The sequence below is a fragment of the Accipiter gentilis genome, chromosome 13 (genome assembly GCF_929443795.1).
Source record: "Accipiter gentilis chromosome 13, bAccGen1.1, whole genome shotgun sequence".
NCBI lineage: Eukaryota > Metazoa > Chordata > Aves > Accipitriformes > Accipitridae > Astur > Astur gentilis.
The window spans coordinates 25,685,474-25,703,004 of record NC_064892.1 but is presented as its reverse complement, the minus strand read 5'-3'; the positions used below and the strand labels follow the sequence as shown (position 1 = coordinate 25,703,004).

Here is a 17,531-nt window from a genome sequence, read left to right as displayed (position 1 = left end):
ATTCCAGAAGCTCAGTCTACGATAAAATATAGCAGTATAGAAGATCATCAGACATCTTTTTTAGTAGAGATCTCACTGTCTGCCATCTCTTTTGGTACAAAAGACAACACAGCATAAATGAGTAACTTTAAAAATGCATGGCTAAGTTTTCTTTTAAGGTGTTTCAATAGGGACCTATTGAAATAACAATTGACATACTCAAAGAAAAATCCAGACTACTTCAGGAAGAGCTTATTCTCATAAAAGAGCAAAAATGAATATGTAACCTTAGTAAAAAGAAAGAAAACGGCTTTGTGATTTGGCAAATGTCTGTTCTCAGGTAACATAAAGGTTTCTGAGCATAACTGAACTTATACTTGGTCACACAAGGTTTAATATATTCTAATGGAAAAATACAAAGAAGCATTATGAGTTCTAAAATAGCTTGAGGAAAACAGGTAATTAGAGAAGCTCATTAACAAAACAAAATTTAAGAACCTCTTTGCTGTAAACTTTAATTGGTGAAAATCATTCATGTATTCTGTCTTTTCTCATAGCACATTCAAATAATGAAGCAATAGCAGCTTTATTTCCAGTAAAATGCTAGGTAAAATGCATTTTCTACATTACTTACCTGTTTTCATTTCTAACAAGCGCTTTTTCTTTTGTTGCCTCTCTTGTTTTTCTTTTTCTGCTTTCTCCTTAGCTATTTTAGCACGCCTCTGTTTTTCTTCTGCTTCCCTTCTTCTCATATTCTCCTTTACTGCTTGCTATGAAAAAAAAGTAAGTTCCATTAAAACAGAACTTTTAGCAAAAACAAAGCTGAACCTTAAAAACAAAGAAAAAAGATTTAAAATCACATCTCCTAACTAACCTTAATTTATCAAGCCAAATAAATATTTTACATTCCACATTTAGTACATTTTATTCAGAAGAGTAAGCAAATGCAGAATAAATATGTTAAAAGCATACTAATTGCCCCCAAATGGGGATTATAAATTCAGCAAGAAATACATCTTAAGAATACACATGTTAATGTAGGGAAAACTCAAAATATCTAAACCACTTGGTTTTACAAAACTCTAAGTCTGTCACTATCTGTATTTCTAGAATAGTTTCAACACTTATTCTTTCTCATGCTGCCACTATACCAAGCAAAACAAAGCTGCTTGGGTGACTTAGCTCTGCTTTTTTTCTTATTCTTATCCACATATGCATTAATTCACTGGGTTTATAAATTCTTGTCTTCTGGTTAATACCTGTACAACACTGTTTATTTGAATTATAAATAAGTACTCCAAAGCTTCCAATGAAGCCAAAACAGAGCTACGAGTTTCAGAGTTTTTAAATCATTATTTTGCATATTCATATATTATGCAAAAAAACCCCTGTCACATTCAATAATTTTCTAACAAAGCTATTTTAGGATTACCTTTTTATTATACTGTTAGCTATGTACACTGGTAAATTCTCAGTGCTCTACTGTGGCTTGCATTGAATGTAAAGTGCCATGCACCTATTCTTCATTGCAGAAAGTTCCTCTTTTCAGAAGGCAGTTACATGCAAAGGTCTCCTTTGAGACATCAGGTAGGCAACTCTCCATATTCCACTAACTGTACTGAGTATGCATCTCCCTTGACTAGAATACGAGATGAGACACTCAAGCTCGCATACAGATGCCGAGGTTTAGAGGTCTATGCCCTACAGCCAAATCCTATCCTACATATTCCATGTGTTTTCAACACAAAACATAGGTGTCAAGTTCTGCAAAATGTTTATACCAAGAATTGTCACAAACTTGACTGAGATGAACACATATTTGTCTCTCACCGTTTTTGCATTTCAAAGATTAAATGTTGTAACACTTCCTTGCTCAAAAGGCCTAAAAAGTTAGATGTGGTCTGACCGCTTGTGCTGTATAAGAGCAGCATAGCACTCAGCATGCGGCACAGTATGCAAAGGCAACCTTCAGAAGAATTACCAAAGTATATGCTTTTTGCATAACATGCCAAGGCCTAGAGTTTCCGAGATGGAGGCATTCTTGGGATCCTTCCTGTACTTTCCACAATCGTTTCTGATTTTTATTCATCGGCATAATACAAAAGAAAAATCCTCCAGAGTCTAGGGAACAAACTTTTACTTGGTTGCTCTTCTTCTGGTTCTTTAAGTCATATATCTGCTGCAGAGCAATCTAGTGTCAACAGGAGCAAGGAGTTTCTATAGTCCTATGACTAGCTTACTGTCTTGGACATGAGAGTTGCCTCAAGGCCTCTTCCCTCCCTCTCCTACAACTGCAGGAAAATTCTAACCATTAGACAAACACAAGAAGAGGAAATACTACAGTTGCTTCACCTTATTTCAGGAATGAGCCTGTTAGCCGTACCTCTGATGCTGTGAAAGCACAGAAGGAGGTTAACAGAGATCTCTGAAACCTAAGATGTTCCACTGACCATACCAGGAATTTAGCTTTGGGAGTTGAAGCACTGAAGGTAAGGTACTTCACCCATTTTTTTGGATCTGGCCAAGTAACTGCTCTAGATCTAGTGCTCAGACGTAGCAGTCACAGCCGCCAAATAATACTTAAGTACAAAGTTAGCTATGAACCTGAAGTCTATGTCTCCAGATTTAAACATGTTTTTTTTAAACATTTTAAACATTTTCATTAATTGAGAACAAAAAAAGAGCATTATAACTAGGTAAGTACCGTATGTAAATTATCAACTTTGCTTGACAACACGGATGACTGAACTTCACTTTCCCACACCTACTGCTGACTTAAGTAGTCTTTTAGTTTGGGACTTTTTAAGAATCTAATGATATATCAGCACTAAATTTAAAAGTCTTCTGAGCTAAGTTTTGTGGGATGCCAACCACCTTCAGTTTCTGTCAGTAATCAAGACCAATGCTAAACAATTCTGAAAATCAGACCTCAGGTGTCTTGCACGAGGCATCTCCAAAAACTTTTCCAAAAAGTTTCAAAACTGAGCAGCTACTCAATATTTTGTTTAGTGTCATTGAATGATAAGTGGTTTCATGCCTTATCTATACACCTTTTTCATATAGCCTTCAAACTGTGCTCTGCAAGGCAGAATTATTAATTTTCCTCAAGGTTTCTTCTATCATGCTCATCAATAATATCTAACTGTTTTGAAGCATTAATTAATCTATCTACAACACTGCTGTGAAGTAGGGGTTAGTATCGGTACTAATTTTACAGACACAGAAAAGAAATATGGGGTAATTAAAGTAAAGCATAACCATTTCTTTGAGTCTTCAATTCAAGATGAACCTAACGATTTAGAATTCTTATTCCACAGTATTTCAATGGGAGGTGTGGTTTAAACATCAGAAATTAAAGTAATATAACTATTTCATAATATTTAGCAATTCTGAAATAATATTTGAAGTTCTGAGTTTCAAATTAGGCACTGATCAAGTTAGGAAAACATAATCAATGCCCATGTTAAAAATCTGGCATATATAACTTGCCAGGCAAAATTACTCTGATTAAAGACTGTGCCTTTTAGGTTTTTAGCTGTTAAAACTCTGAAATAGCAGAGGCTTGGTAATCTTCACATGTTCCAATGTTTGCTAAACATGTGTTCCATTTTAAGTCCTTTCCTCAAAATAGATGGTCATAGGAATTTGAAACCCTTTCTCAATATCTACGAAAGAAGTATTTTTCCTTATCTACACCCTCAGACATGTCTGAAATAATAATAATAATTAAAAAAAAAATCAACCAAGCAAACCCAAACAAGACTGGGAAACATGCAAGCAACTTAAATAAGTGTGTTGTAATGGTAAGTGTCAGGCTGCAATGAGGACTAGATGGTAAAATAACTTAATTGAATCTTTCTACAGATCAATAGGCATGAGTTGGATCACTGCTCCAGATTTTGTCACAAAGCTCGTGCTCAGATAACATACCTGCAGGTGTGTAGCCAGCAAGTTAAGCTATTTAAACATAGGTAGCCAGATGTGACAGGAGTCACCTTTTCCAAGTTATCCAAATTAATAAATTCATACACAACTGGGGACCTGCCTTTTTCTTCTTCCATTTCTTCATTAAGAAAGGGTTGCTTACCAGCTGAGTGTTCAGAACCCAAGAGAAAAAAATATTTATGCAAAGAAAGCTTAAAAAAAACCCTCCGAAAACAACCACAACCTCTCCTTGCCCCCCTAACTTTACCAATTTGAATATAGTTATAAATCACCAAGACAGCAATCCCCACTAATCCTAAATAAAAGCTCTATAAAAGTATTTTGAACTTATATAGCCATCAGCTTTCCCAAAGTTGTTTGGTTATTTTAAATGGAGGGATATATCAGTCTTGAGTATGCATTCTGATGTATATCATCAAGTTAATCATCCTTCTTCCAGAAGAGCTACATTGACAATGGTAAAAGAATGTGCAATATTTTGGAGAACATCTGATTATCCTGAAATTTGCCAAGAAGACTGTTTATAGTCATATATAATCAGATCCAAATATATAAACAAAAACCCTGGTAAGAAATTTCTACCTCACTTTTCAGGAAGGTCTTTTCTTAAAACTATTAAATCACATTTCGGTAAATTAAAAAACAAAACCCAACCTATTATTAAAATTTGTAAGCATAATGAAAATGCATTTGGACTCAAAAAATACATAAAGAAAAATAAAATTAGATTTCCAAAATAGCTCAAGCTTTTATGATGAGCTAGTACATGCAAACGTTTGTATACATAATGTAGGTGCTGCCCTGTGATACAAGGACAGAGCTAATCTCCACATCTGTGACTATTTTAGATGACTCTAAGGCAAAGCTCTGCTAACAGTGAGTCTGAATGATGGTTATAACTGTGTTCTGAGCTCTACCCAAAAGGAGCTACCCCACAATAACCTGGATCAGCCTAATGTCTGTTTCTCAAATATAATTAAAAGATTTAAATTAATAATAAAATAATAATTCTTAGCCTCTGCCTCCAACAATCATTCTTTTTAAAGCAAAAAGAAGAAATTAGGCATATAAAATGCATAAAACCTAAAATCCTAGAGAACCTATTGTCACAAAAATTAAAGGTCCTTAGAAACAGTCTGAGTTTGAGGAAAATATGCTGGGTTTTTTTAAGCCAGGGTAAGGAGCTCTGAGTTTCCATAGCAGGGAACCTGCTTACAAATGCAAACCTTGACACTGATCAAGTGCTGCAGGCAAATGAAAAATTAAAGAAAATAGAATCTTGGGTCTGGATTTTGCATGGGAAGAGCGTGAATTATAAATATAGACTAATTGTTAGAAAATTTATTTTGAAGTAAATAACAAGCATCCTTTAAACGGAAAATGCAGTTGTATTTAAGAAAGGCAGAGTTTCAGGTTTTTTCCCTTCAGGTTATACATGCATGTAAGAGGCTCAGTTTTAAATTACATTCATTGTTACTAGGAATTTCCAATTCTTTCAGAAAGAAATCATCCACAAATAATAATTCAAAACTCCATTATCCTTAGGATATCCTATCATTTCTGATATGAGTATCAGCTACTATTTGAGGAGGAAGAAAATTATTTTTAGTTTGTTCAGTAACTGAAAGATTACAAAAAATAATTTCTAAGAAACATTAGGCATAGAATAAACAGATTGTACCATGAACATTGTCCTGAAGTTGTTTAAGTCCGTTAAAAACTCCTCCACCGAAACTTTCTTCAGATCAATGGCATAATATCCCATCACATTCTGATAGAGTTTTTCCATGTTCTCATGCATCCTTGAAAGTTTCTGAAAATCTTCTTTGGCATGAATTAGAAAGCTGTATGCTGCTGTTAAGGTTGCAAGAATACTCAGTGAATCCAGTCAAACCCACAGCTCTTAGTTAACATTGACCTGTATTTCACACACATCTTTCATTTGCATCAAATGAAGTATCAAAATAATTCCTTCAATGTCATATAGGCTTCCTAGTCTTTACTGTGTATATTAGACCTATGAATAAATCAGGGTGCTTTCAGAAAATTTTCTCAACCACTTTAAATTTAAAGATTATTCCATTAGTATACGCTTTTGTATGAAGTGAAATGTATGGGACTATTCTAACTTCAGGCACCTATGTAGTTTATTTAGTATCACTGTCTCCTTATTGAAGCAAAAGGCTTAGGTATATAAATTACAATTTACATGGAATTTAGGTACAGATACAAATAACTAACCTAAATACTTAAATATATATCAAGAAATAGTATAGTTCCTACTAAAATTAAAGTAAAAATAGAAATATTAATTCCTGTTCCTGGTGGCTGAATCAGGTATTTAGGCTTTTTCTAAGGCTATTTGCAATGTCAATACAACTTAATTAAATTAGAGATGAAAACAATAGAACTACATCTACAAGAGAAAGAATTTATAAACAGCACCAAAATACTGTATAAAATAAATGAAATAAAAAACCTGTGTTTATCCAAGACTTCTGATAATATAGTTTGCCAAAGAAGCTCAAAGAAGAAATATTGTGTTTAGTCATTTCCTTATGTAGGACAACTTCATAAAATGTTTACTTTAATGGCATGGTAGCTAAACAAATATTTATGTTCCATTATTTTCCTGCTCCAGGAAAGACTACAAAAGTCAAGAAATGGTAATTTTACCCTTACTCCCAATTGCCCACCCCAACTACTCCAGAAGAGAATTTACCATATTTGTATTCTTTATACTACAGATACATACACTACGGTCACTTTATTTTATGAAGCACAGGATTTTGAATCAAGTGCATTAAAAACTAGACGAATAGAATTTTTGTCCACCATGGTGTTTTAAATACATAGTAACAATTTACTGCTGGATGACTGCTTTCACTCTTCAGGTTTTTTGCGATGCACTCGTCTTTTAGTTTTGTTTAGAAGCTGAAACCCATTTGAATTTCACTATTAAATGTCCTTCAGGTTTGTTAACGTTGCTTTTAAAATACAAAGTCAGCAGTTAATGGTTTTCTTTTTGTGATTTAGAATCCATGCCAGGAAGTCATACAATAATGCTCTCAGACAGATGCAGGAAAGGAGAAACAAAGCATTTCCACAACATTAAAATTAGTCACTGTGATAGCTATTAGCTGGGTCTGTAGGGGCAGAACAGTCTCCACTATGACAGTCTTGTAGAAAAGGACTAACTAAAGCCTAGATGCCAATGATTTTAAACCCCTCTTCCATCACCCCCAACCACTCGATTTCAGACCTTCTCTTTCTCTGACAAGGCTCCTTAGCCAGGATGAGCTTCTTTCCATGTTGCTTTTGACTTCACAAGACGCAGCCCGTGAGCGGCTTCAGACTGCCCGCGCTGACTGGCTAGCAACAGCTCAAAGAGAATTGATGTTGCTGGCCCACTTTTTCTTCCACAACCCTTTGAATCTCTCCCCTTTACTTAGCTCCCAAGATGCACAAAGCCTACAGGAAACTATGCTTCAGAGCTGAGTTTCTTAAAAATTATTAAGGATGTTAAAAAGCTATTGGTGGGACAGCGAGGAAAGTTGGTGAAAGATTAGTTTGTAACAGCTGCCCAACTATTTAATAAAAAAAGGATCATGAGAAACAAGACATGACAAAACACAAGTTAGGACCATCAAAAGAAATGTCAGCAGTTCAAAAAAACCCCAAACAAACCAAAACAACAAACAACTGTAATAAAGGAAAACAGTAAAATTAATGCTGAGTGAAACTAGAAAAAAGCATTTCTACATCCTGTTTATTTTTGATCCTACAATTTAGGATACTTATTATTTGTGATTCCTAGATCATTAACAGAACTTAGGGAAAACTACACTATTTTCTGCAATTATGAGGCTGTTATTTCCACAGAGTGGAAGGGTAAAGAAAAATTAGATGAATTTGTTTTGTTGTCACTATGTATAAATGCCATACATCAAACATTCCAGTAACTTTCTTCAGTTTTCTAGGAGAGAAAAAAAAAAGTTATAATTATTAAAAAAATGTACACTTCATCTTGTAAATGAATGATATGCCAGAGTATATCCTGAAAAGGAAACATGGGGTGGGGGTGGGGGGGGGCAGGGAGGCGAGAGAGATGAAATTTCTGTGACATTCTGCAAGACACAGCTAAAGTTACAGCTATGTTAATAGAGTCCACATAGGTTGCCTAGTTTATACTGTTAAAAGTGACTCCCCTTGAATATGGGATGCACAGCTTTAACTCAAAGTACAGCACTCCGGAAAGATGTTTTACTATCCAGTGTGTCAACGCCAGACACAATGAATCCTGAGATTTTTATTTTCCATCTGGTGCATTATGGGATACCCTAAGCTCTTGGTATTCTACTGAGACTGTGCTTCAATTTAGGTATTTTTAATAAGCGCTCTTCCTTTTTTCTTTCAACGTGGCTTTTGTTAGCTAGCTAAACTGGAGACAACAGGGAATACTACTGAGTACAGCAATCCCAACTGTAATTATTATGAACAGGTTGATATATATGCATTATCAGCTACACAATTCATTGGCTTTGGATGAATGAAGACAGAAGTACAGCAGACCTGCAACACAGGTGAGAGGAAAAGGAAGTCAAGAAGTTAGGTATTTGTTAAGTTTTTCTGAAGTGCCTTCACTTCACGAACTGCCTTTTTGGACTCATGGGACTACAGATCATCATTCTGCTCATTAATGGAACAGGAAAGCAATGCAGGGCTGAGACAAGTAATATCTGTGGCAAAATTTCTAACTGCTGTATGTTTGGTCTTGCATATTCATGGCAGCTCTTCTCACAGTGAATTGCTTGTCTGAGGTTTATACTGATTTTAATATATTGTGGTTTAAAAATACTAATATAGTGCAGAGTATCAAGCCAAGTAAAGGCAGCTGTCACACTAGAACAGGTAATTAATGATGTTAATCTGTACCAAACACTTCCTTAAAAGGCCCCATATTCATCACTTCTGATTTTTTCACAAACTAACCTATGTATTAAGTGTCGACAATTGAAAAAGGAATATTATTCTGCATAAGAACAAAAGATTAGCAGGTACATAGATGCTGCATATATTTTAGCAGAATCTTCAAAACTGCACTGAGACTGCCACTACGCTAGGCAGCAACAGTCTGCATAAAAACAAGGCAAACTTTTTGAAGGCTGGTGCAAAAAGCCTTTGAGGTCACTTCAAACCAGCATTGTTTTCTACTAAGGCCAAAGGGTGTGAATGTTCTAGGGCTCTCTTGAGGATTTCCCACATCAAGTTCTTGGAAAAACAGTTGCAATTGTCTGAAAAATACGTCACAGACACTTCCCTTCATATACATCTAGCAAGGTTCAACAGCAAAATTCTGTATCTGAATATAATAGTTCAAGAAAAACACAGAAATGTTTAGATTTTTAAATTAGGACCTTCTGAAGAGTATTTGTCAAATAATACCTTTTCCTTGACTCACTCCTACTCATCTATATGCTATAAAACTAAAACAAATTGACATGTATTTGTATCACACAGAGCTGCTGCATCCAGTGTGTATATCCCATGTATTATGAGCAAAACCAGTACTAGCTGTAATACCTGCCTGAAGTCCAGACCAGATATTAAAGACCTGTATAAAGGAATTATATACTTAAATTCACATTGTTTGCCAAAGCTCTATCTTATTACCTGTCCACACAGTCAACATCTTGACCCTCTCCCAAACAGTAACACACAATCTTTTATCACCTAACCAGCTCAGGTTCTGTAATCTTCCACAGTCCTTGGGGTATGAGGACATCTTACAGACTTCAGTTTGTTTATGTTGCACAGAGGGAAGTTCAAACTACGAGGCCGATTAAGTAACTGACAGTTTAGAGGCAACACTTAGTGTCCTCCTTGCAGCTGAAACGGGTTTCTTCTACCTCACTTAAATCAGGCTCGGACTTGGGTAATAGTTGTTCCTTCCTTCTCTTTTCGCAATGTCAACAAATCAACTTAAATGACAAGAGGAATAGAGAACTGATCAAAAAGAAAGGATTCTGTTTCTAGCCGACAGGCAGCAACCAACTCATTGTTTCTCAAGTACTAGTTACATAAGCTTCTGTAAAAATTGCCATCAATGCTATGTTCAGTGGTAGGCTGAAACTTGTCAAGAGTTTCTCAGCTGCTACTTAGAAACATGAGATGCTGACCGGACTGATAAAGAGCATGTTGACTAAATTACTTAATTAATTACTTAATTAAGTTTTTAATATACAATTTAAATACTCTCCATAAACTCACTACATTTTTATTTTGAACGTACAAGTGTATTTTGTTCACTGTGCTTTTGTATTGAACATTTCATTCAAGGGATTTAATATTCTAGATCAATATTAATTCAATATTCTTTGACTTTCCTAATTAAAGCAAACAGAAGAACCGCAATAATAACTATAATTCCTTTTTTAGCTAGCATACATAAGATGACTGACAGACTAGCACAATTTAATATATAGGAGAAATATTCATAATTATAGACTTTGTCAATAAAAGAGTGCACCAACTGTGCATATATCTGACTTCCTAAAGAAACAAGAATGCTAATCAGTTCATTAGGGGCCCTTGGGTTGTGATATTTAGCGACAGGATGTAATAGCCTGCTTGTCCATGGAGCCTAATTGTACTCAGGATGAAAAATTATTTCCAACAAAGCACCATCCTTCCTTTTTCAGATTTCCTGCTGGTTTCTTTTTATGAGCTGCATGCTTTTCAAGACATCAGCATCACTCAGCTTTCCTTGTCATAGGAATAAAAGTAAAGACAGGTCCAGGCTTCATCACGCTGGGCAGGATTATCTAACCTTTACATCAAACCTTTTTTGCTTCGTAATTATTGAAGTTCCTGTTTTTCTAAAAGTGACCTTCTTTAATTAGTGTGTTCACAGACATTGCTAGAAACCACATGCAACTTTACTGTTTTGAAATTACTGCCTGTCTGCTGGGAGAGGTAGTAGGTGAGAGCAAACTAGTCCTGTTCATAATATTTACTGTTCAAAATATTGCATTTGTATAGTCCTAGCAATATTTCCGAGAATGTTATCATGGATATGTGTTCCTCTAACTTCCTAGAAAATAGTTTAATGCTTGCCTTCAGGACCCCTATCCTAGTTCTATTATGCTATTGACTTCTTCAGGGGAAAAACTTATGTTTTTTACTATAGAGACACCATGCTCGTGGGCTGCAACATATCTCTCAAAACCACATTGAGCTGGGAAAAAAAGCCAGCAACAACAACAACAAAGAGAACAACCTCACCAAAAAAGTACCCAACCTTACAAAAAATTAGTAGCAACATTGAAAGGTTACAGATAAAACACTGAGTGCAGAGAAGGCCTAAAGCTAAGACGTAAACACTTTGGTTGCAGCTAGTCTAGTGAAGAGAAAACTGGCCCTAATGCAGCAAGAACCGGTATATCCACTTGGCCTCAGGGTCCCTTGCCATCTTTTATTTAAAAGTATGAGGTTAATCAAGAGGACCATCTCCTGAGTACCCCTGCCTTTGTACATAACAAAGTAGTCTTCCAGCCAGGTAATAACCTAACCAGGCCTGCAGAGGAAATTTCAGCCTGTCTCTGTCTGCTGATATTTCTGCTTCCAGATTAGTCTCAGTGCCAAGCATATATGACGATCATCTGGTAGGGAGGTTTAAGCGAAAGAATGGGGGTTTTTTCTGCTTTAATTAAGTATCTTCACGTCACAGGCTTTCTTATGAGAGAGACAGGCAGTGAAGTTGGCTGCAGGATTTGGAATAAATAGTGAGGAAAGGAACTTTGGCAAAAACAAGACCAGAAACCAGTTTTCACATGCTATGAGTCTTATTTCTGAAATAATAGAAATTTTTTGGTTCTGTAGTTGCATGTACAAAAACATTCACAGTGGTAACACATAAACTAGAACACTAATAAACACAGGATAACAGACATCTCTCTCTGAGATAGTCTCCTGTAAAAAATCATTTAACGCTAAAGTGAAGTGCTTTACATTCCTATTATAACTGCTTTTCACTAAGTTAAGAAATTTGTACACAGTGTAAAACCTGACAGTAAGCATTTTTCTCCTCATTCAATCCACTACAGATGAATCCTTTAATTGGACTGTTCATGTATTTTGTTTTTGAGGGAAAAAAAGTAATATTTTTCAAAAATAAATGCTACACACTAGACAGAAGTTATGCAAAGAAATTTAAAGTTTAAGGTAATGCAGGTAAGTTACTTCTGGTTTTGCTTTGTTGGTTTTGTGGTTGGTTGGGTTTTTTGGGTTTTTGTTTGTTTGTTTGTTTTAAATAATACTCCAAAGGATATTGACATTTTTGCTACAAACTTATCGTGCTTATCTTCAGGAACCGGAAAAGTCTGCAAATCCTTCTCGAGCTGTTGGAGTTGCCTCTCCATATGCTTCAGGCTCTTCTCCAGGTTTTCTGCTGAGACTAAAATACAGAACATTCATTCTGTTAACACCTTAAACAAGAAAGATTGTTGGTAAAATACATGAGTTAAAACCTTCCCCAAATCAGCATACTATGTTTTTAATTCTGAAATAAAAGCACACTGAACAAATTACCATACAAGATGAGAGGGTCACTCTACAACATTCAGTTCCCCTCACTTATGCAGTTGCCTTATTCTGATTAGATGTATGCTGTTTGAACACTACATTTTGTTTTCTTTTTATGCCTAAGGTTTTGCACTGCAATTAACATTCTGTTTTAAAGAACCCGAGATATACATATGCCAGTCTGTCTCTTCTGATTAACCAAAGCACAAGTTTTGAAGCTACTCCAAGAATGACAAAGCTTTCTTCAATCTCATTCTGTTAAAACAGAAAACATGAACGTTTGTATGGAAAATCATGAAGAAAATAAGACCCTCAAAACATACAGCAAATGGGGCTATTAAACACCTACCCATGAAACCTAAGACTCAATTCCCTAGTTTGAAAGCACGATGCCTGGTAAAAAACAACAGAATTAGTCAGAGCGAAAGTGCTTGCCAAGCTGGGGGGAAGTGCAAGCACTTGAGAGGGTGCAGCAGAGCAAAACAGGGACTTAGGAAAAAGAAAAAAGTAGAGATGAAACATCAGGGATTTATAGAAGGATGTAGAAAAAGTGCAAATTTTCTTATCAGAAGATAGGAAATACAACTTTCATCCATTTGAAGCAATGCATGGAAGTTGAACACTTGATCTGTAAATAGTTGATTAAAATATCAACACCATAAGAGTAACCTGAGGATAACTCCTGTTAGCATGTATTCTATCTTGGATTTGTATTACTGCAATCAGTTAAAACCTACTTCCTGATTGTTTATGAAGTAAACTTAACATTTAAATACATTCCAGAGGAACAATATATATAGTTAAGAACATACTCTGAATATTAGTCTAGTGACTTGATTTTTTTTTTCATTATATATTTAATTCATACTATACTGTACCTATAAAGGTAAAGCTACCTTAAACTTCATCTAAACCCCTGGAGAAAGTTTGTGGCCCTATGACATTACTAGGATCTGTGGTGGATCCATGATTTCACCCACTGAGTAGAGTTATGTGATGGGAAATATAAAATACACATAAAGAACACATCTTTCTCTCATAAAAGCCTGACAGAGTCCCCGAATTATTAGAGTAAAATGTTGCATAGCAACTGCAATCCCATTCATAGCAGAACGGTTAACACAACTGCAAAACGACCAATGGCAACCTCTTAAAATGCTAATGTAACCTAACAAAAAAACCCAACAACAAAACCAACAAACCCAAACCAAACAACATAGACAACTTAGTTGTAGACAATCAACTTTTCTAAAAAGAATAAGGGAATATAAATATAACCTCATATTATAATTTATAATCACAATTTTGAACCCCCCCTGTTTATGCAAAACCACTGTTTTCCAATTGTATGTTAGACTTGGCAGATTTTCACTCAGCAATTGGTAAGCCCAAATCATCATCAGGTAGGTCAGTTGCCTTCAGTAGTTAAGAAACTGCCTTGTTTGGGAAGCAGAGCTAAAATTAGAAGCTGACAATGTTGACTACAGATGCGTTTCAGTCTTCGGAGGTTTCAGAAACAAACGGGATTTTGTTAGAAAGTCATACTTCTGCTGTCATATGAAGCCTTTGTGGGTAGGCACACACAATTTTAAGACAGTGATTTCCTTAGAAAGCTGCTAAGAAACACAGAATACAATACCTTGTGCTTAATATAAGTATCGATGACTCTTCACAATACAGTTTGTCTTGCATAAAAAGAGTTCACAGAATAAAATAAAAGTCACTACTTACAAAATGACAGAATTATGAGACTCAGCAAGTACACAGGTTTAAAAAGAAAACAAAACTAAAAAAAACCCAACTCACCAAAAAAATCTCTACATCAGTTGCAGGTAGCAGCTGAGTAACAGCTACATTCTTTTACCCAGATTAAAAAAAACCCCAAACCAACCCATAACTCAGTGCCTAGAGCTGATTAACAGGTTGTGCACAAGAGATTTTCAAATTCTTGCTTTCAGCAAAGCCAATTTTTTTATTTATATTACTTCAGTTCCTTTGACATTGAACAGTTACCTATTTGATCAAGAATCTTTACATCACTATCTTGTTCTGACTTATTTTTTTCCTCTGTCATGGTCTTAAGTTGTTCCTGAATATAAAAATTCAGCATTCCTTTGATTTCAGCAGTGCACAACTATTAGACATATTTTGCTTTAAGACTGTATTTCTGATGACATCCTCAAGCAGAGGCTAGCTCGTAATATGCTGGTATTAGTTTGGTGCTATTGTCTTTGCAACTTCTGATTTACTGAAAACATGAAAAAAATCAAATCTGGAAATATAAGCAGCTCTTCAACAAAAAACTGACATGAAATAGCTGCCAACCCTCCCTCGTGCCCCTCGAAAAGACATGGTATAAACTCCGAAGGGCCACAGAAGAATGGCAGAAGAGAAATAAAAAAACCCAAACCCTAACTTTGACCCCTAATCCTGGGAGGATTCAGACATAAACCCAAGCCAACCTGAAGTAAACAACTCATTTGATAGTTTGGAAACAAAGTCAAAGAATGGGGTTTTGAATGTTAGTGAGCCCACAAAACCAGGTTGTTCATTGAATACAGTGTATGTATGCCTGAACACTCTCACACCCTTTTCAAAAAGGCTCCGAATATTTTTATAGGCAATAATTAGATTTCCTCACCTTCTGCCTTTCATGGTTAAAACAACCATGTTCTTAAAGTTTCCTTTCTTGACTCAGGTTTTCTAGTACCATGATTATTCCAGAAGCCTCTTCACCTGTATCTGTTTAAAACCTTCCTGCACAGTATTTCAGGTGATGACTCACCAGCCCTTTTAATGTTTGCCTTACTATTTCTACAGTTCTACTGGAAATACCTTATCCGATTATCTTATGATAAAATATCCTTTTTCCTTGACCAAAGCTCTTAATACTGTATCAAGATGCACTATCTTGTACTTCATACTATCGATTTTCATTTCTTTTACTCTGCTTCCTCAGGATCATTCAGTGATGACAACCCAATCTCTCTCTCCACTGGCAAAGCTGTCTAACCCTTTGTGAGTTATGCTCGTTGGTTCAATACCACATTTTTTTTTTTTTTGCCCATATTCCTTTTAGACAGTACTTTTAGATAGTTTCTTCTGTTTTTCTAATGAATATTCTCCCATTTTACAAAATGTCAAATGCTTTCCTGAATGTGACGGCCTGACAAATTATAGTCAATGTCTCAAACATTCGTTAAAGAACTTTGGCGGAGAAGATGGCCTCTGTAAAAGCGCTGAAATTGTGTGAACAGGACAATGTGGCCAGAGGAGAGAGCCCCACGGAGGGTGGGACCGTGCTTCTCCAAAGCTGCAATTCCTTATCTTAAGTGACCAGGAGAAGGAGCACAGCGTATGCGCCTGGAGGAGGAGGCCCCATGGAAGATGGGACTGTGCTTCTATCTTAAGCGGTCATGCCAGCAGGGAAAGAGAGGCAACTCCCCAATGAAGCCCCCAAGCTCACCGACTGATTCCAGAGAACCCCAGGAACGTGAATTGTGCATGTCGAGACCACTGACTATAAAAGAAGGGAGAACGAGTTCTCAGTGTGTGCCCTGAGGAACTAAATCTCTAGGCTGGCTGGACCAACCCTGGACCCAGGACTGGTGAAACCCTTTTCTTGTCTTTCTTTCTTTCTTTCTCTCTCTCTTTTTCACAGTCCCTACACCTCATCCTTTTAAACATAAACCATTGACCAAGTCTGGAACTAGGAGTGGATCCAGCCGCCCTGCGCTCCTCTTTGAGAAGGAGTTCAGTAAGCAAGGGGGTCTGCTCTGAACCTCGTGACTCTACAGGAGGACTCTCCTTCTGATACAGTTTCATGTTCCTTTTTTCCGCTTCTTTTTTTACACCTCCCTTCTCTTTTCAAACAGTGGTTTAATGACATGATGCAAGGTTCATATTGATAAGTTCACTTGTAGTTGGGCAAGGTTATCTAGGTTGAATAAATGTTGATTGTTGAACTCCTCTGGTGTCGTTTCACCTTAATTCCGACAAAGGACATCCACAAGCCTCAGTTGCTCCAAGATTGGGATGTGACACTGAAGTCAACAAAGATTTCATGGGGGAGAGGGGGGTTGAAATTAATAGTCAAAACTAGCATATTAGTCTACTACCAATAAATTAATCTTCATTTTATGCTACTCTCATTAACTTCCATGTTTGATTATTCTTTCCTCTATAAACTTTCATATCAGTAAGGTCAGATAAAGAGTTGTGTAATTGCCCAAATCATTCTTTTCTCCTCAGTGTCTTAAATATTCTGTAGTCACACAACATGACTATAGCCACAGCAAAACTTGGTAAAAAATGTACTTACTAAACTTTTAGTTCCATATCTCAGTTATCTCAGAATGCAGAAATGGAAACTGGTATTTACAATATGAGAATACAGTACTCCGATATTTTTCTTTCAACAAATATCTATGGCGACATTTTGCTACCCTCTCCCCCATCCCCAGATCATTATTCTTGCTTAAAATTAAAGCAATATTTCATCTAGTTTTGAGACTATACCTGTTTTATCTCAAATCCTAGAAATAATTCTCTAAAGCAAAGCAATACTACTTGTGTGCTTTCTCATTTATATTGCTGTAAACCTTCTGCTACTTTTTGCAACAGGTATTTCAGCTGATAGTTCAGAAATCTTACGTGTTACCCACCCTGTATGACAATTTTCTTGGATGGATGCAATCTCCATATCAAGAGAATCTTCCTCTTGCCTACAGATATTTTGCTTCCCTTGTGTTATTCTGGCCCCTATATTCTGAGGGGAGAGAGTCACAGTGACAAGCTGATCTCTAGCCTGATGCAAAAAACTATACCATATTATTTTTAAAAAAACCTGAAAATACACTATTACTTTTGCCATTTGAACTTCAAACTGGACTGATGGACAGAGTTTACTGAATAATTCTGTAAAATTGCCAACGTATTATTGATGCAGCATTTAAAGTTAAATTACAAAAATTTCCCCACCCTATTGTCAGATAGGTTTAGAGCACTAACAAAGAAATATTACA

The 17,531-nt window shown here is 36.0% G+C and overlaps 1 protein-coding gene across 3 annotated transcripts in view; it reads right to left on the bottom strand.

The window, feature by feature from the left end:
• The window catches only part of DIAPH3 (diaphanous related formin 3), a 242,630-nt gene that overhangs the window by 75,372 nt on the left and 149,727 nt on the right, over window positions 1-17,531 (bottom strand). For all 3 annotated transcript variants that reach the window (XM_049815693.1, XM_049815694.1, XM_049815695.1), the window contains 3 exons: window positions 12,255-12,379; window positions 5,606-5,770; window positions 614-749 (listed from right to left, as the gene is read on the bottom strand). In XM_049815693.1, coding sequence (XP_049671650.1) covers window positions 614-749; window positions 5,606-5,770; window positions 12,255-12,379 — 426 coding nt within the window. The remainder of the gene's footprint in view (window positions 1-613; window positions 750-5,605; window positions 5,771-12,254; window positions 12,380-17,531) is intronic.